General features: G+C 39.8%; 1 protein-coding gene across 1 annotated transcript; it reads right to left on the bottom strand.

Moving 5' to 3' along the window:
* Nucleotides 1-15,743: 15,743 nt before the first annotated feature.
* LOC137297410 (uncharacterized) lies at nt 15,744-18,516 on the bottom strand. The gene is made up of 5 exons (XM_067829416.1): nt 18,213-18,516; nt 17,411-17,631; nt 16,898-17,055; nt 16,137-16,321; nt 15,744-15,793 (listed from the first exon to the last, which is right to left on the bottom strand). Exons 1-5 carry the CDS (start codon nt 18,514-18,516, stop codon nt 15,744-15,746), a joined length of 918 nt encoding a protein of 305 aa, XP_067685517.1.
* Between the last annotated feature and the right edge of the window lie 2,740 nt (nt 18,517-21,256).

Raw genomic sequence — 21,256 nt, 5'->3', positions numbered from 1 at the left:
ACTGTCCCTGTTTGATGAGGTCGTAAAATGATTACAATGCACTGGTTCACTGGTTATGTGTTTTTTGCGCTTTTCTCAGTGTAGTTCTGTAACGCACAATAAGATTGATATACTATCAATTCCGTACCAGACCGCCAAGCTTTTCTAAGGTCAGAGCCTTTGAGATTTCCAGGTGTCCGTTTTCAGAGCGCGCTGTACGTTTGCAAGGATGATGAGGAGCGTAGTGTTGCAATGTACAAGCGCTTAGATGTATCAAATCATACTGGACTGGTTATTGCACTAGGTCGCGCAATAGGACGGAACCCAGTCAACAGGAAACGAGACTGTTGTGTAATCCATGTTTTGACTTGAGCGTCCCTTCGTCGTGCCTGGTTTGATTCCCGTCATGGTTACAATGTATAAAGCCCATTTCCCTCGCCCTGACATTGCTGGAAATTGTGGAGTAATGCTAAAAGCAGCACAAACCCCTCTCACTCTAAACTAGAAATACGTTGCTTTAAATGTCACTGAGATTGTCCGGTCGAAACTCGATTATTTGCAGACCGTGGCCATAAGCTGCAATATTGGTGAATGCGGCGTCAAGCAACAAACAAACTACATATCTATCGAGTAGAACAATATTTAACAGAAAGTATTGCTAACATTTTCAACATGTCCATTAGACATTTGATAAATTATAGTTTTTGAGACCAAATAAGTTTATGCACCACTGACAAAATGAATACTAAATTAGGATTCATTAATTTTTGTCTTTTTTGCATGATACCTCAATAATTTCTATTAAGAGACAGGAAAGGAAAGAGAGTCAGAAAAGATGATATGTTGTTTATGTTTGGGATGTTTTTGAATATATTTAAGAGCTGTTAATATAGCGTTTGCTTCCTCTGTACAAATAGAACTGCTATCAGGTAATCTAGAAGAGATTGTTCTGGATCCATTGACCGTGACACAAGGTACTGTGCCACGGTCCTTGGACCCATCTGTAATTAAGGATTTGTAATTGCTATATTTGCTTTTTAATTGGTGATAGTCTTGCTTATATTGTAAGTCATTAGTTTCTGATTTTTTAAATGTAGTTAATGTTAGATCGACCTGTGGTCTAACCAGTTGCCAATGAGGTGAAGAAAGAAAACGGAAAGGAGCTATTTGTTCCAGCACAATGCCTTCAGCAGTAATAAACGGCTTAATGCTGAGTCCAAGAGGCGGAACAAGGGAAGACTTCTTGTTGCAAAAGTCCCCATAGAGGCGATTGAAGACACAGTTATATGCAGGGTTTGACTCATTGGAAAACAGTTTTGTGATGTACTGTAGGGCTAATTTTATACGGCGTTGGTCAAGAGATGGTTCATCGGCCTCGACGAAGAGACTGTCAATAGGTGAAGTTCTAAAGGAACCAAGACAAAGTCTTAAACCTTGGTGGTGGACAGAATCAAGAAGTTTAAGGTTGTTTTTTGCAGACTCCACCATATACGATGGAGACATAATCCAGTTTAGAACGGACTAATGATCGATAAAGGTGTAAGAGGGTAGCCTGATCCCCTCCCCACTTTGAGTTGGAAACAAACTTTCAACAAATCTAGTGCCTTCAGGCATTTGGCTTTAAGAGAGTTAATATGCGGCATAAAAGTTAAATGGGAGTCAAAGATTAGACCCAAGAACTTGCCCTCCTTTACAACTTTGATGGGAGTGCCATTTAAAGATAGTTCTGGGTCCTTATGAGGCTTATTTTTTCTACAAAAATGTATGCAATTAGTTTTGGATTTAGAGAATTTGAAACCGTTTTCAAGACACCATTTATTTATTTTGTTTAAACACAGCTGCAGTTGTCGTTCCATAGCATGCATATTTCTACCACAAGAAATATTAAAATCATCCGCAATTAATGATCCATCAATTGAATCCTTAAAGACCTTGGATAAACTGTTGATGTTAATAGTAAATAAAGTGACAGACAAAGTACTACCTTGAGGGACATCCTGATTCTGATGGTGAGACCGGGTTGAACCCACTCGGACTTGAAATTGCCGGTCTTTTAAAGACTGTGATATAAAAAGAGGCATACGGCCTCTCAAACCAAATCATGTAAATCCTATAGAATACCATGCTTCCAGATAGTATCATAAGCTTTCTCAAGATCAAAGAAAATTGATACAGCATGTTGTTTATTCACTATAGCATTTTTAACAAAGGATTCTAACCGTACCAAATGGTCAAAGGTACTACGATTTTTCCTGAAACCGCATTGAATATTTGTGATAAGGTTATTGGTTTCAAGATACCAAACTAATCTATTATTCACCATGCGTTCTATGGTTTTACAGACGCAGCTAGTTAGAGATATCGGCCTGTAATTTGACGGATCTGTATGATCCCTGCCAGTTTTAGGTACTGGTATTACAATGACATTACGCCATGAAGGAGGAAATTCTCCAGATGTCCATATTTGATCAAAGATATCTAAAAGTGTCATCAAGCAAGGTTCAGGTAAGTGTTTCAGTAGCTGGTAATGTATATTATCATCACCAGTTGCAGTGTCATGAGCGTGCTCAAGAGCAGTATGCAGCTAATGTAATGAAAAAACTTCATTATAAGCTTCACCATTATTTGAGTCGAAATTAAGTTTTGCCTTTTCCTGTTGTTTTTGATATCGCTGAAACTCAGGGACATAATTTGCCGATGAAAACGTTTGGCGAGAGTTTCGCCAATTTTATTGGCAATCTCAGATTGTCTGTAAGTACATTATCACCCTCCTTAAGAAGGTGAACAGCAGATTTGGAATCTTTGCCCTTAATTTTTTGAACCATGTTCCATTCCTTGGACATTGGCGTACGTGACTTAATCTTGAAGACATAGTTCCTCCAAGATTGTCGTTTATTTTGTTTGAAGGTACGACGTGCATTTGCATTGAGCATTTTAAAATTCTTCAAGTTGTGGACAGTCGGGTGATGGCGGAAATATTTCTCTGTCTTTTTCTAGCCTGCCTACAATCCGAGTTAAACCATGGTTTTCTTATATGTGGCTTGCCAGAGGACATTGGAATACATTCATCAGCCATTTCATTCAAAACATCAGCGAATATCTGAATGGGGTCTGCAACACCAATAACAATTCAGGTTTTAGTTTGCTTGTGCATAAATTTTCAAACATCAACCAGTTTGCTTTTGTGAAGTTCCGCCTTGTACATGGCGGAATATCAGATGGATTTATTGCTGAAAGTATAGTTGGGAAATGGTTACTTCCACAAAGATCATTGTGGACAGACCATTCAATGTCGTTTAGAAGGTTCGCATCAGTTAGAGACAAATCAAGAGAAGAGTTGGTGCCAGTAGCAGGATGCAAATAAGTATGGGAATCATCATTAAATGTACACAAGTCGTTATTAGTGATGAACTCCAGAAGTTTACCTTTAGTATTAGTATTTCTACCTCCCCAGAGTGGATTGTGTCCGTTCAAAGCCCCCATGATAATACATGGTTTGGGAAGGTGATCATAAAGATTTTGAATATCAGCTTGCTGGAGACCTGCAGATGGTGGAATATAAAGTGAACAGAGAGTGAAAGCAACGTCAAGTGTAAGTAGCACAGCAACAGCTTGGAGATTAGTCTTAAGCACAACAGGGCTGTGGGTAACATCTTGCTTCACAAGAATTGAAGATCCTCCAGTGACCCTATCACCCGGAGGAGAAAAAGAATGGTATGCTTGGAACTGGCGAAAAGCTGTAGTATCGTTCTGCTTTAAATAAGTCCCTTGCAGGCAGGAAGCTGACGGTTTAAAATCTTGGACCAATAATTGTAATTCATTAAAGTTGGTCCGCAGTCCTCGACTATTCCACTGTATAAGATTATTCAAAAATATTATTATTTGGGTGGATTGATTGGGAATCTACCCCGCACTCTCCTTGAGGGCGAAACACTGTGTGCCCTCGGTTGGATGTTTTCCATAACATCCATTTGTTCAAGTGATCCAAACTTATTGAAAAGTTGGATTTGGTTATTTGACCCCATTTGAAATTCTCGAATTTTGCTGTCCTTTTGATGATTCTGATCTTGGTTTAGGCTTTGATTGTTTAACATTATGCTGAGTTTGAGATTTATGTCCTTTTGAACGATCTTGAGACAGAGATGACGACTTTGAGCTTGAGAGTGATGTTGTGTGACTGAAAGTGATTTAGTAGTTTGTGCTGCCTGTTCACGAGTATAAATCCGAGGGGCTTCTGTGCTGACCCATGTGAGATCTGTTTGGCAGTCTATAGATTCAGTTGTTACTTTAGGTGCTGGTTTCAAAGCTGCACTTACAACGGATGCATAGGAATCTGTACCTTCATTAGACTGGACACGTTTCCTAGCTTCAGAGAAGCTGATGTTTCTGGAAAATTTGATCTTATTGATTTCCATGTGTTGTTTCCAGATGGGACAGTCTTTAGCAAAGGATGAGTGACTTCTAAACATTTCTTGATATCACTATCACAGTCGTCAGTAGTGTGAGACTGCTGACTGCAGTGTGCACATGTAACAGGTCTTGTACAGGAATTGACACCATAGCCATACTTTTGACATATAAAACATCGTAAGGGATTTGGAATGAAAATATCAACACTGATATTACAGTAGCCGGCTTTAATTGATCTGGGGGCAGTTGGTGCTGCAAAGGAAAAGAGATATGTGTTAGTGAGTTGAGTTTGAGATTTTTTCCTGGCTGAGAATCTTTTCACGAATAGCTCACCTTGGTCTCGCATTTCAAAAGCTATTTCACTTTCAGTCATGTCTGCAAACAACTGATCTCTATCTTCTATTCCTTTGCTGGTATTGAGAGTTCTGTCTTCAGTGAATGAATCTGGAACACCGACATGCGATGTGATTGACGGAAGGTTAACAGATTGCTGTTTTTACTGTATTCAATCAACAAAGAGCCTGATCTCAATCTTTTGATGTTTTCAACCTCGCCAGCTATGTCATGAACGCCCTTTGATATTGCAAATAGGTTCAGTTTAAGAGGTGTCTTGTCACTAGCCTCTACAACAAGAAAACGTGGCCAATATTCCGTTTGTTTTGACGTTTGTGGTTCATCATCATTATCAAGTGGACGTTTGGTCTTTTTTGAAGGGGTTTCGTATTCCATGTTCAGAATATATTGGTTCGTCATCCGAACTCCCCACCCGCCACCGAGTATCACAAGGACAATGCTAGAAACAAGCGGATCTCCATTTTGCAGTACCAAGGATACCCGGATGATATACTCAGCAGAAAAAGTAAAAGATAACTATTACACCAGATTGGCCTATGAGCCACCGCCTCCTGGGCATAAGACTCTAAACAAAAATATTTACGAATTAGAGGAGTTGAAATAGAACTAAAAAAACCGCCAAGACTTAAAAATGTTACCATATATTACTCACAATGTTGTGTAAGGGTACATAGTTTTACCACAGGGCTTGGCGTGACCAGCCGATTCTACCAGCCGTCTAGGTGAAGTAAGGGCCAAAGTGACGTGTTAGGCAGATGGAACACGGTTGCTGGTTCCTACTGCCCCCAACCACCAGACTACCGTCCTCCACCGACACGGGACGCAACCCACAGCAAACAGGTTGCCCAATTCGGTCATTCCTCGCGACCAGCAATGTGTTGTTATGGAGCTAGTTGACCCGGGTCCACACAGGGCTTTGAACGGCTCTCAGCGTTACCCAGCACCCGCCACGAAGAGGTGGCCGTTCACGGGTGCCAGAATTCAAAAAGTGACACGATACTGATTTATCATAATGTATACACTTGCAGTTGAACACCCCCCCCCCCCCCCCCCCGCTCCAAATAATTATGAAGATAGGCATGCCTGTATTTATTTTTAATGCAAACGAGATTCCGAAGATTGATAATGGTCCTGACTCCATAAAACAGGTTGTCCAATGATATAACATCGCATTAGTTTGTTTTACACTTGTCACGGGACAAAACCTTCAACAACGGCGTAACTGGACATGCATTCTGCCAGAGGCTGTTCAAATATCTCATTACTGTTGTCTGATTGAATGATGATACGCATGATTATCACTTCCGTAACTGATTTATTATCCTGCTTTTATTGACGATGGATCAATAGAGACTTGATACACGTGGTAATTACACTAGATCAGATAATTACAGACATCAAATACAAACACAAAGCTCATGTAAATTGCATTGAAAGATCACATTTCAAATCAACATTCGACAACACAAACGTTCAACAGCTTGAACAAAATTTGTATGGTTCATGTGTAATTTATATGTTATTAGTCGATGCAAGAGTTATCACTTCATATTCAGTTATGTAGCATTATCAACTTTAGAATTATGAAAAATCAATAGTGAATGCTTTGTATGTCATCGTCATTTCGCATCTTGTTTTATATCTATTAGGTAGTATTTGCATTTAGAAGATGGTTTTGTAACCTTGTCACCGTTAATTCAAACAGTGTGCAAAAAAACCACTATTTTAGTTCTGATGGCGAGTAACTAACACATACCTCCTGCAACAACATGTCATACTCCCCTTTCTCGCAGACATGTGTTCATTTACCTGTATAATCCCATGACATTGCTCGCACTCAGCAATATTCCAGCTATATGGCGGCGGTCTGTGAATAATCGAGTCTGGACTAGACAATCCAGTGATCAACAGCATGAGCATCGATCTGCGCAATTGGGAATCGATGACATGTGTCAACCAAGTCAGCGAGCCTGACCACCTGATCTCGTTAGTCGCCTCTTACGACAAGCATAGTCGCCTTTTCTGGCAAGCATGGGTTGCTGAAGGCCCATTCTACCTGGGACCTTCACGGATCTCATACTTGGTGAAGTGGGAAAAATTCCATATTGGTGACAACAGTTAATGGAGGTTTATAATTCTGTGCCAATGTATCCTTTTACAAAAAGATATGTATTGTGAATAACAGATCGTTTTATCGATAGGTGTGGAAATTAATTGCTGCTTTCTAAGGCTATGCATATTTTCTTTGTTTGTCATCTGAAAATTGGTGCTGGTGAGGGGCGTGCGTTCGAAAAGAACAAAAATAGAAAGAAGTTAAGTGTGCCATCTTCTCTTCAAGATAGTAAGAGAAAATGATCCTACACAGACCATGAAAAAAAGCTTTGGTATTGTTAGAACAACTTTTGTTTTATCAATATTAGTTTACATATCATTTGATCTAGGGACGCTACATGGTTTCCTGAGAGAATGCATGTGTTTACTCTTAATAATTATTATATACGTAGTAGAGTGAGTGAGTTGAGTTTTACGCCGCTGCTGGGATTGGGATTTTATATTCACTTATATATATATCAAGGATTAGATTTAATGATTTCTCCCTTAGATATATTTAGTAATGAGCGCTCCCTTGCTTGGCGCCATATTGTTCCTTTCCCAGAGATACATGCTAGGGGACACACTCCTCAGGTATTTGTTCAGCTGTAGAATCTGAATGTGAAAGTTATTATTGCTGTCACCGAGTAGCGTTTTCATTATTTTGCATTTAAATGTGAGTGCAGAGTATACAAATGGCAAATACAGAGAGTTGTTGTATCATTATGAGAGGTTATTGTTTCACTTTCAGAACTCCACGATCCATGTTTCCTTGTGTTGGTAATAAATGGTGTTGGAAGACCCCCCACAATCTTTGACATGTGAACCAGGAGCTTTCAACAATATTCCAGCTCTATGGCGGCGGTCTGTAAATAATGGAGTCTGGACCAGACAATCCAGTGACCAACCAGATGAGCATCGATCTGCACAACTGGGAAATGATGACGTGTCAACAAAGTCAGTGAGTCTGACCACCTGATCCCGTTAGTGGCTTCTTACGACAAGCATGTTCGCCTTTAATAGCAAGCATGGATTGCTGAAGGCCTATTCTACCCCGGGACCTTCACGGGTGACTTTTAATAGAGCCTCTTTAATATCACAGTGGATCGGAATATAAGAACAAAGACATCCACCTTGTTTATTATTAGAGAGATTTATCGTTAAGTGATTCACTGAGTGAGTGACTTTGTGTTATACCGCACTCAACAATGGTCCAGCTATTTGGCGGCGGCCTCTAAGTAATCGAATCTTGACCAGAATATCCAGTGATCAACAGCATGAGCATGGATCATCACAACTGGGATACCGGACCACCTGATCCCGTTAATCACCTCTTTCGACAAGCATTGATTATTGAAAATCAAGTCTACCCCAGCTGATCAAGGGGAGATTCTTGCAAGATTCTTTAAGGTGACTTTAAAGATGTATTTTCCGATTTGCCTGACATTGTTGCTGTAGGCGAAATTTTGTAAAGTAATAAAACACAATGTATCTTGCGTGGCAAGGAAAATGTCCCGTTGTCGCATTGTGGCAAAGTTGCGTTTGTATAATAATTCAATACGTTATGAAACATATTATATTAAATATTTACCAAAGCGCGACATTTCATAAAAGTGTCCAAGTTTTAGTTCCACATTATTTCGTGAATTGCATTAAGAGGTGTACTTCTGGCGATTTGTGACTTTCAGCGATAAACCTCATACCGTCTCTCGGCTATTCCACAGGATCTATTCCTCTCCATATCACACTGATGTTGAAAAATGCGATCATGCTGTGAAGGTAATGATATATTTTACATGAACGATGGGTGGACTGATTTCACATCGTTGTTGTAGTTACATCAAGGTGTACCAGCTTAATAATGCAAGGTTTTCTGCAGGAAAACACGAACTGGTGGAGACTGAAGATGATCGGTACAACGAGATGAACAAAGATGCACGAAAACATGAACTGGCGGAGATCTAAGATGACTGATACAAGGAGCCTAACAATGATCCAAGAAAACACGAACTGGCGGAGATAGGAGATAATTGATACAACGAGACGTACAATGATACAAGAAAACATGAACTGGAGATCTAAGATGACTGTTACAACGAGACGTACAATGATACAAGAAAACACGAACTGGTGGAGACTCTATATGATTGATAGAAGGAGACGCACAATGATACAGGGAAACACGAACTGGTGGAGACTCTATATGATTGATACGAGACGTACAATGATACAGGGAAACACGAACTGACGGAGATCTATGATGACTGATACAACGAAACGTACAACGATACAGGGAAACACGAACTGGTGGAGACTCTATATGATTGATACAACGAGACGTACAATGATACTGGGAAACACGAACTGGCGGAGATCTAAGATGACTGATACAAGGAGCCTAACAATGATCCAAGAAAACACGAACTGGCGGAGATAGGAGATGATTGATACAACGAGACGTACAATGATACAGGGAAACACGAACTGGTGGAGACTGCACATGATTGATACATCGAGACGTACAATGATACAGGGAAACACGAACTGGTGGAGACTGCACATGATTGATACATCGAGACGTACAATGATACAGGGAAACACGAACTGGTGGAGACTCTATATGATTGATACAAGGAGACGTACAATGATACAGGAAAACACGAACTGGTGGAGACTCTATATGATTGATACATCGAGACGTACAATGATACAGGGAAACACGAACTGGTGGAGACTCTATATGATTGATACATCGAGACGTACAATGATACAGGGAAACACGAACTGGTGGAGACTGCATATGATTGATACATCGAGACGTACAATGATACAGGAAACACGAACTGGTGGAGACTCTATATGATTGATAGATCGAGACGTACAATGATACAGGGAAACACGAACTGGTGGAGACTCTATATGATTGATACAAGGAGACGTACAATGTTACAGGAAAACACGAACTGGTGGCGACTCTATATGACTGATACATCGAGACGCACAATGATACAGGGAAACACGAACTGGTGGAGACTCTATATGATTGATACATCGAGACGTACAATGATACAGGGAAACACGAACTGGTGGAGACTGCATATGATTGATACATCGAGACGTACAATGATACAGGGAAACACGAACTGGTGGAGACTCTATATGATTGATACATCGAGACGTACAATGATACAGGGAAACACGAACTGGTGGAGACTGCACATGATTGATACATCGAGACGTACAATGATACAGGGAAACACAAACTGGTGGAGACTCTATATGATTGATACAAGGAGACGTACAATGATACAGGGAAACACGAACTGGTGGAGACTCTATATGATTGATACAAAGAGACGTACAATGATACTGGGAAACACGAACTGGCGGAGATCTATGATGACTGATACAACGAGACGTACAACGATACAGGGAAACACGAACTGGTGGAGACTCTATATGATTGATACAACGAGACGTACAATGATACTGGGAAACACGAACTGGCGGAGATCTAAGATGATTGATACAACGAGACGTACAATGTAACAAGAAAACATGAACTGGCGGAGATAGGAGATGATTGATACAACGAGACGTACAATGATACAGGGAAACACGAACTGGTGGAGACTGCACATGATTGATACATCGAGACGTACAATGATACAGGGAAACACGAACTGGTGGAGACTGCACATGATTGATACATCGAGACGTACAATGATACAGGGAAACACGAACTGGTGGAGACTCTATATGATTGATACAAGGAGACGTACAATGTTACAGGAAAACACGAGCTGGTGGTGACTCTATATGATTGATGCATCGAGACGTACAATGATACAGGGAAACACGAACTGGTGGAGACTGCATATGATTGATACAAGGAGACGTACAATGATACAGGAAAACACGAACTGGTGGAGACTCTATATGATTGATACATCGAGACGTACAATGATACAGGGAAACACGAACTGGTGGAGACTGCATATGATTGATACATTGAGACGTACAATGATACAGGAAACACGAACTGGTGGAGACTCTATATGATTGATAGATCGAGACGTACAATGATACAGGGAAACACGAACTGGTGGAGACTCTATATGATTGATACAAGGAGACGTACAATGATACAGGGAAACACGAACTGGTGGCGACTGCATATGATTGATACATCGAGACGTACAACGATACAGGGAAACACGAACTGGTGGAGACTCTATATGACTGATACAACGAGACGTACAATGATACAGGGAAACACGAACTGGTGGAGACTCTATATGATTGATACATCGAGACGTACAATGATACAGGGAAACACGAACTGGTGGAGACTCTATATGATTGATACAAGGAGACGTACAATGATACAGGGAAACACGAACTGGTGGAGACTGCATATGATTGATACAACGAGATGTACAATGATGCTAGAAAACATGAACTGACAGATCGAATATGATTGATGCAACGAGGGGAACGGCACATAGCGTCAGGTTCGTTCTGCGTCCCGCTGACGAGGCTCATTGCGAGTTCGTTTTTACTTTTGCGCCGCCTTTACCAATATCGCCGCAGTATCACAATGGCTTCACACATTGTACCCACGTGTGGAATAGAGTCCGAGTTTTCATTCGGCTTGACGGGCGACACCTCTATCCACAAGACAGACCCCGCGCAAGTGATTTTCTTCAGACATGGCACTTGGACAAGTAATTTTGTTTCTTTAGACATAGCACTTGGGCGTCTGAGACGATCGCTATGTCACTTATTATATGAGATAAATGTCGAACGAACGGACAAAGTGACTCCAGACACGCGTTCAGTACTTAAGCCAGTTCTGTTTCATAATACTTATCTTCATCAGGGTAAAGGGCGGTAGGGTAGACCATAGATGAATTTTTCGGTACGTCACGCTCGATTGCACATTTGTTCAATGTCTGAAACCTGTCTCAGGTTTCCCTAAGCTCACTCACTCACTCGTGAGGAACAAGTATCATTGTCGCCTGTGTCTGTGATGCTATAGTCGATGTCAGTATGACAATATCTTTTGTAATCCTCCATGAAGATTGTTTATTCGTGCTTATTGAAGTGTGGATAGTTCGATGGATCCTTACAATAGTAATTTATAAAGGTGGGCCGATTCCTCCTGCGCAGGCAAACCCAGCGGAAAAAAAGCAACATTCAGACCCACCACGGATCTATTTAACAATACTGACATGTCATTACTCATTTCCTCAAGAAATAATAACATGTAGCTAGTGTTAAATCACATTAGGTTTCGTTCATAACGGGCAGCATTACAATGGAACAGTGTTCTGGCCTTGATTTGTTAACAAGACAACACAATATAGCTTCGGAAGCCTGGTCTCCTTCACAAACCGTAGACATATTATTCCTTAATCCTGTTGTGATGAAGAGTTTTGAAAGGAAACGAAAGAAAAATCATCAATAACAATAATCAATTGAACTTAACAAGAAATAAGCTAGCACCAAGAAGACATTATATGTATTACTTGATATTTGCCTTTAATCATCACAGAGTCTGAGAGGGTATAAACCAATTTGCTGCAGTAAATAATTCACGGGGACACATTCTGTGCGGGTGTGTTAAACGAGAATGTGTTTCATATGCATGACTGGAAATAGCAGTATAAAAGGTGTCATGTTTATACTCTTTCCTCACCAAAAACGCTCCTATCAAATTATATGATGTTGCAAGAATAAATACAAGTTAACAGAACTGCATGTGTATATTTGTCGGCTCAGTGGATATGTAACACTATAAAATAAAGGATGTATTCATGAAAGGTTATGTCTAAATTTTGCAGTTTCCTATTAAGAAATATCCAAGTTCAAGTTGAATATATTGGATTGTGTTTACAAAATCACGTTTCGTCAAGGCCGCACATGGCGTTTATTTCTCACTCACTTGCAACAAATACGTCATTGAGTTCTTCATACAAAGAAAAATATATAACAAATAGTGCTTTGGTCACCCAAACCACGTGTCTATATAATATCAAACGAAATATGTGAAAATGAATACGGTGCTCGTAAATATCCGCTTGTTTGAAATGTTAAGTAAGAGACACTCAAAATTTTACAATATGTATGGAAAGAATATTACAACAAGAAATAGCACATTATAGATACAATCCAAGGATTTGAAAAAAAATCATACAAAATGTTGCATGACTTACGTAGAACGGCAACGATATATTTCAATATTTCATGAAATAACAAAACCAAAGCATAGATACAATAGAATGATTTATAAAAATCATACATTTTCCGTGACTGACGCAGAACGGCAACGATAATGATTCAAATTTGATATTTCAGTTAAAACGAAAACAAGAAAACCAAATAAGACTGATTCTGATTACTTACGTCACATTGAAAGGGCAAGAGTACTGATCCTGAGTATCGATGTCAGCGAACCCGTTATTTTGTAACAAGCAAGTCCGACACTGTACGTCAACGCTGATGTAGGTATTTGGTAATATTTTCAAGATGAATGTCAGATGAATAGGAAAGAACACAACAATCCGATTTTGTCGCTTACTGTTTCAATATTATGATGTATATGTTGCGTATCTTTCAAGTTATGTCATGACAAACATTTAACGCATTACTTATGTGCTGTTCTAACATAAGGTTAGTCAGTTTATATATTAAGGAAAGAAATAAGGGATTACTAGAAAGTTTTTCTTTATTTTATCCCAAGATTTCTGCACAAATTTTGTATCGCGTAGCTTGTTAAGAAACCTGGAAAAAAGTAACACTTTTGCTTTCACGTGATCCTCTATTTTTCCCCCATTATATTTACGAAAGTAATATATTGTAATGACAGAATATTAGTCTGTTAACTTTTTCAAAAGTTGTACAAAAACAAACCATAACATATCTTCCTTTGTACAAACTGTACAGATTTATACACAGGTTCATAAAGAAGGATATTTTCACCTTTCATTGTACAATTATGTAAGGAAATAGGCACATACTAATGCACAGGAAAAGGTTCTATCCCGACAAAATAATCACGTGTGTAATAATCCTTGGATGTTTTGACCCTGGAAGATTCCGGGGTGGAATAGGCCCTCAGTAACCCGTGCTTGCCATAAAAGGCTACTGTGCTTGTCGTAAGAGGTCACTAACGGGATCGGGTGGTCAGACTCGCTGACTTGGTTGACACGTCATCGGTTCCCAGTTGCGCAGATCGATGCTCATGCTGTTGATCACTGGATTGTCTGGTCCAGACTTGATTATTTACAGACCGCCGCCATATAGCTCGAATATTGCTGAGTGCGGCGTAAAACTAAATTGACTCACGCACTTTTTATGTTTTAGGTAGGCTGAAGCCAAACAGGTGTGTCCCAATAAGGTAAGAATATTTAATTGTCTTTCAACTGATGTTCTGTCGAAATTCAGACCGGCGAACTAAGATTCTGTATACCTTGAACAAATATTAGAGGAAATATATACCAATCAAAATACCAGTGTTGTTTTCCCCTATGTTGCAAAAGCATGACGTCCACAAAAATCTTGACCTTTTCAGTAATTTCATTACATTTGAATTTATGTATGTTATTCTGTTACTGATGCTGGATAATTAGTAAAAAAAAAACGCATCCACACAGACAGTGTGGATACGTGGAGAACAAATTTACATATGGGATGGAGACATCCACTCCGCTATCACGTGATTTGACATGTATGATTTGAACATTTCTTGTAAATTATGATACTACCAAAACGTTTCCGATTATAATGTATATCTGTACACTGAAATGGTTTCGTTCATCTTGAACGAAACTCTCACATATAAACTGTGCTTATCCACATTCTGTCCAAGTGGTAACAATGTCCCCTCATGTTTATACCAGTGAGTGAGATTTGTTTTACGTCGCACCCAACAATATACCAGCTATATGGCGACGGTCTGTATATAAACCAGCTTGGACCCGAAAATTCAGTGATCAACAGCATGAACATGCTCAGTTGGGAACCGATGACGTGAGCCTGACCACCCGAAACCGTAGTCACCTCTTACGACAGGCATTGGCTACTCAAGGCCAATATTCTAACCTGGACCTTCACGGGTATTACGTTACACCATTGTATGATGTGTTACGTCATAAAGGTACATCAATTTTCGTTATTTAAGACAAGCCATGCTGTATATTGAATGTATAACGTTATACATACGCTCACAAATTCATTGGCAATACTCCCATGTCGTTGAGGTATCAGGCAGAATATTGTTCGTTAACACTTTTCGTAATGATAACAAATAAAAGTATTGTGGCACAAGTGCCTTTATCGCTGCACTATAAAAAGGTTGAGCAATTTACTGATTTTAGGGGTTAACAAAATATGGGAAATCACTTAGCATTGTCCACCTTTCAAATATCCTAAGTAGGTGTTTGAGTGATTTTAATGTCACATCGGCAATATTTCAGCCTTATCATGATCAAAACTAGTTCGAAATTCATAATATATACATGTAATATAGAAAAAACCCTGTCAACGAAATACAGTAAAATTACTAGAATATCACAAAATGAGTTAAAACTAGCAAGCAGATATCTTCAAGAGTGAAAAAACTATTTTCGGGTGATACAATGTGAAAAAGGGCTATTCATCGCCAACAGTTGAAGGTAGATTACCCTAATTACTTGTACTTGAGTTTATACAATCAGACAGAAATTTACCATCCTATATATTTGATTAATTTTATAGCCGTAGCTTTATCCAAGCCGCGCCAGCGCAATTCTCGTTCAACATTCACTTTTCAGATCTTACAGTAAAAGAACTGATCATGCAGGTGGTAAAGGCATCGATTACTTGACGTAGAATAAGGCAACTGATGGAAATGGAGTTTCTTGACCTTAGTTGCCCAGTTTAACAAGAATCGCCATGACGTCTCCATACTCGAAATCTGAAAAGAAAGAAGTGTTATGGATAACCTCTGCAGCTGACGTTGAATAGTTAACAGACCATACACGTGTACTGACCATGTGATAGTTTAATTGCATCAGTCCCAGTTGCAACAGTGTATTTTTATCTTCGTACTGTTAAACTGGAATACATATCAACACAGATGCCATTGGACCTAAATGGTCAAGCCGTGATGAAATTATATGATTATATGAACAGATCCATGGAACTGATGGAAGGTGTGTGGTGGGGGTGGGTTGAAATGGTGAATGGAGGGCAGAGCCTAGTTGTTAAAGTGTTACTAAACTCAATGTCACAGTGCACCTGTAGTCATCAATGTTTACCTGTCAACGTCCCTATGGTCGCCTTCCGACTAAGGATGCTGTACAGAAACTTGGGTGTGACTGGCGGGTTATCAAAGAAACATGGGTGACTGTGATCATTTCCGTCCACGATCAACATCCACATGACGTCAGAGGGACACCCACTGTAAAGGTGGCTGATCTGGAAACGACGTGTTTTTGGATGTCTGTGAAAACATTATGTTCATAATAAGGTACAGTTTGTTGTTGTTTAACGACTCACTATACCAGTTACATGGTGGCAGCTGTGAATAATCGAGTCTGGACCAGACAATACAGTAATCAACAACTAGAACATCGAGTTTCGCAAGTGGGATACGATAAGTTGCGACTCATGACCATTTCTTGTTCATGTGCACACCATTTAAAGTAGGTTCAGTGGCGGATAAAGCGTTGTGAGAAAGGTGTGTGTGTGTGTGTGTGTGTGTGTGTGTGTGTGTGTGTGTGTGTGTGCGTGCGTGCGTGCGTGCGTGCGTGCGTGCGTGCGTGCGTGCGTGCGTGCGTGCGTGCGTGCGTGCGTGCGTGCGTGCGTGCGTGCGTGCGTGCGTGGTGCACACTTAATTTTCACCCGAATTTCTATTGTCATTTAACAAAATTTCAGGACAAAAAGGGTAGGGGTTGCGAACCCCTGCACACACCCCTCTGGATCAGCATATGATGTTCAAGATACCGTTCATCGATAACGTTAAGGGAGCTCTCGCTATATATTTCTAAATGGCCCTTAATCTTTTATGTATGCTTACCCCTTGATACTGAAAAAATTTGAAGATGATGTCTTAAGATCCATCCATGTTGAATAAATCACCCGTGTTGGCGTAAACCAGGACATTTTGGTACTACCGGTTCCATCAAAGATAATTTCATGTCGAACTTGACTGTTCTTCATCAGCAGAACTTTCACCTGAAATATATGTAATTTGTATCTGATAACGTTACAGGATAAAATTTCGTATCACGAACGGATTTGATGATTTGGTCTGTGACAGTGATTATACCATTGGCATGGAAGTACTCATACTAAAGTTTGTCTTGTTTGGTCAAGGATCTTCAATTGTAAAAGTGCCCTCACAAAACTGTTATTTTGCTATGGTGTTGACGTATACCTAATATATACGAAAACATTTCAAGTGGGCTCGCCCACTTACACACCAAAACATGCCAGATGTATTCATAACCACTGAATAAGATGGGTATCATCATGTTGGATGACTAAGTTCGACTGTACTCTATCGTTTTGGTAATAGTGGCGTACGTACCAGCTTTATACCAGCCGTCTCCCATGTAGACATAATTTTGCTTCTGAAGTGATCCCCGCATGGACGCAATGTGTTGGGCGAGAAGCAGCCAGGTTGCAGTCGAGGTGGCAGAAGTGGGTGGTCGTGGTAGAGGCTATCGTTCAACCATGCTGAATAGATGGATGTCCCCGTGTCTCTCTGGGCCCGAAACACCACTGTCCAGCCATCCCATGTCAACACATCTGTTGGATCATTTAAAATTAAACACCGTGAAACAAAACAGGACATGCTGTTTTAAAGGCACCTGGTGGCTTCCATGTCCCTTCTGTATCAGCGAAAATGGCAGTCACACCTATTAATATATAGTCACTGTATCAGTTTCATCGTTAGACCATTTCTCTCACTGAGCATGTCTCGTCACCAAGCATGCGTTCATTATGTCTTTACAGGACTCTCGATGCACCAAACTAAACAAAAAGCATAGTTTACACTAAATGAGTGACTTACATTTTACATGATCGCTTTTAGCATTATTCCAGCAATTTCACGGCGAATACCAGAAATGGACTTCGCACAATGTACCCATGTGGGGAGTCGAACCTGTGTCTTCGGCGTTACCTACGAAGCTATCCCATCTCCCGACATTGTTAAGAACATGAAGGACTATACCAAGTACTTCATACAATAAAAAGGAAAATTATAAAATACATGATGATGTATTGAATGAAACACTGAAGAACAGTATCCAGTCTAAGACCTTGTTTGTTTAGGAAAATAGTTAATCTAATGTTATCTCGGGAAATTAAGTCACGTTAGGTCATACCTGATCTGGGTTCCACATATAGCCAGTCATCACTTTCAACAAACGTTGAATCACGATCGTACAACTTAAGACTGTGGAGTTCGCAAATACCCAGAGTTTGACTGAACGAAGCACTTGAGCAGGATGAAGTCAGGCAGTGCTTGAGACACCATGCTGTGGACCTTTTTGCTGGTTTGTAGTCCACAGTCCACATTGGTGGGTTTGTCAAACGATATCCACGTACAACTGAATAAAACTCTTGTCGATTTTCAGCTGATACTATAACCATAAGGCATAACAACTGCTGCAGAAATGATTCAGTCATAATGTTACCAATGTCAGTACGATATTGTCGGTAACTGTGGGATCACTAGCAGATTAATATCCGTTCCTGAAACCATTAGCACATACAAAAGTCGATGGCTTCCAATGGATCCTTCTCTTACAACATCCTAAAAGTCCCCCTCAACTGGTCTTTGAGAGAATGCATACAACATGTTAAGCGCATGTCGACATGAAATCCCAGTAGAAACTGCATATTGATCCATGTCATGTACGCCCCCAGCACTGCTTAGATTATGGTTTCTCATATTGTTTTGCACTTATACTGTATACGCTATATCGAAAACATCTTTATAATATGTTACATGTCCATTAACTGTCATTTTGAGCGCTTAGAAGTCCTAACGAGATCGACTAATAGACCAACACAGTCCTCGACGATAAGTCCCGACCACTTAGTGTTTGATGTTAGAGGAGACAACCACCGACTTATCACAATAGCGTCACCTCCGGCTAAACTTACGTGATTGCGAATGTCGTTATTGAATTCTACTTGGGGTACTTTGGTAAAATTATGCGTATTGTACGTTAAATATATGTTAGATGACAGATTGTATTGGACAAGTGAAAATGAATTACTGTACATGTCCGATTAAAACTCGTCTCTGCCAGCTGCTTAGAGTGTGAAGCGTATTTTCTTTCCAACGAAATAATCCACAAGTATCTGGCAATTAACGTCCAACTAAGATATTACTAAATAGGGTCAATGAATTAAATTGTTTTGTTTTCTCAAAAAATACTAATGTAAAAATATCAATCACAGCATAACCTATTAGATCCTATTTAGGAATCTGGAAAAGGTGACGGGGCTTGTGTATAATCCACGCATGTATCTTGACATACCCAGAAGTAATAATTCAGCAACTAATATGCAGCAATTCTCGGGTATTCAAGTTGCTTCAACATTTGGTAAAAGTCATAAAAATGTAGGAAAACACACATGAAAATGTCCTGAAGCTATCATTTCCTACAAACCGGTGTGCAGTTGAATATTACAATCATTTTCCAAATAATCATCAACAAACCTTAACAATTTGTCCAAAACATCTTAATAATCTCTTTGGCTCTTCACGCGTTGGTAACCCACTTAGAAGCTGATGATTTCGAGGAAGCATTACACAAAATCTGGGTTAAATATATTTTCAATATTTTCTTCTTTCCAGCTATATGAATACGCAACTGAGAAAGATGTGACGATAAATTTTAACTCACTCACTCAACTAAAAACTTAGTAAACAATTCTGTTCCAAGATTGAATAATGCCTGGCCAGGATGTGGCCAAGACGTAGCCTTTGTTTTTTTCAAATTCTCTGGATGTTAAAGTACCTTTACTAGAGTTGATACTAGTAACTACTTTCACAATAATCCTATTAGTAAATATATTGTTTGAAAAAAAGCTCTAAAGATATCTGAAAGCAGAACTCACCAAGCACTTGAAACAGCCGAACGGGTTTAACCAGTCCGACAAAAACTGCTGTGTGAGTTTGGCGGACTTACAAAATTAGCCAGTCACTGACACTGAGCCCACAAGTAACGAGAGCATACAACACAGATATTTGACCTGCAGTATCTACGCTTAGGACGTTTCTGATGACATGGTTACCATTAGCCAATACTTCCGCAAGCTCATGTCCTTGAAGATTGAGAAAAAACGCTCTTTTCTCTTTACTCGCAGTTGACCGTGTTCTAGCGTGCTCCATGTGCACACCCGGAAGCGATCGAAATCGTTCGGGTTACCCTACAAACCTTTACGAGGTTGAAGTTCAAACCGTTATGCGCGAATGTGCACTTTCGCGATTTGGAAAGCTGTGATCTGATGGGCCAATCTCAAAGGCTGCCTGACGCGACCTCCTACTAGGGTTTGTTAGACACACTAGAGGAGTGTAATGAATAATAATACTGTGACCACGTTTACTTAGACTGGACTTCAGTGAGAATTACAATAATGTCAAGTATGCTCTGGAAATATTTTGATAAATCTGTGGAAGAGAAACTGTAACCAGTGTTTCAGCCTGGCAAGTGCCATTCCCACTCACAAATATGCAGTGGCACTTTTTTCAATGTTAGAGCGTCCACTGACGCAAAATTGAATTTGATCCAAAATTGAAACAAATCCTGACTGAGGCACTGCCTCAGACTGAAACTGTAGAAGTCTAGACTGGCCAGCACTAACACGGGGTGTATTGGATGTATTTATTTCAAAGCATTTTGTTTGTTTGTGAGGGTTGAGAAAACTGATTCTCTTGTGGATAAAGGAACCTTTACCCACTCGAACTGGCCGTCATATTCTGTGTCAAACATCTGAGAGTGGTCAGTTTCAATTTTCTTATGGCACAAGAATTCGCAAGCAAAGGTCGTTGATCATCAGAGGTTGATAGATACAAGGCCATAGAATTCAGGGATTTTGTACAGTAACTTCATATTGGGGCAGTAGCACTCGAGAGGAAATTATCTGATGAGATGTTCTCTCATTTTTTCATGCTTCATTCTGAAGTTTTCTTACTACTTTTAAGTATTATCTTATTTCTTATCTTATCTAGTTCAGAGCGATATTTTCCTTGTGTGGAAGAATTGATCATCATGTTTATGCATCCTTTTGGCTGTCTTACGGAAATACACAAATATGTTCATGCTCTCACCCATTGAATCAGTGATGTCTGGTGATTTGGTCCAATCCAGTGCATTTCAAGCTTTCCTTTTGATCAAAACACCCTCAAAACCAT

The sequence above is a fragment of the Haliotis asinina genome, chromosome 9 (assembly GCF_037392515.1).
Source record: "Haliotis asinina isolate JCU_RB_2024 chromosome 9, JCU_Hal_asi_v2, whole genome shotgun sequence".
NCBI lineage: Eukaryota > Metazoa > Mollusca > Gastropoda > Lepetellida > Haliotidae > Haliotis > Haliotis asinina.
The sequence above is the reverse complement of the archived record's forward strand: the minus strand, read 5'-3'. Positions and strand labels throughout refer to the sequence as shown.

What these genes read in the sequence shown, in the direction of transcription:
- LOC137297410 (XM_067829416.1), bottom strand. Translation starts at nt 18,516, where the DNA reads ATGACTGAATCATTTCTGCAGCAGTTGTTATGCCTTATGGTTATAGTA. An exon ending in ATATGTGGAACCCAGATCAG is followed by an intron (nt 17,632 to 18,212) that starts GTATGACCTAAC and finishes ATGATCCAACAG; the next exon opens with ATGTGTTGACATGGGATGGC. An exon ending in AGACGGCTGGTATAAAGCTG is followed by an intron (nt 17,056 to 17,410) that starts GTACGTACGCCA and finishes CATATATTTCAG; the next exon opens with GTGAAAGTTCTGCTGATGAA.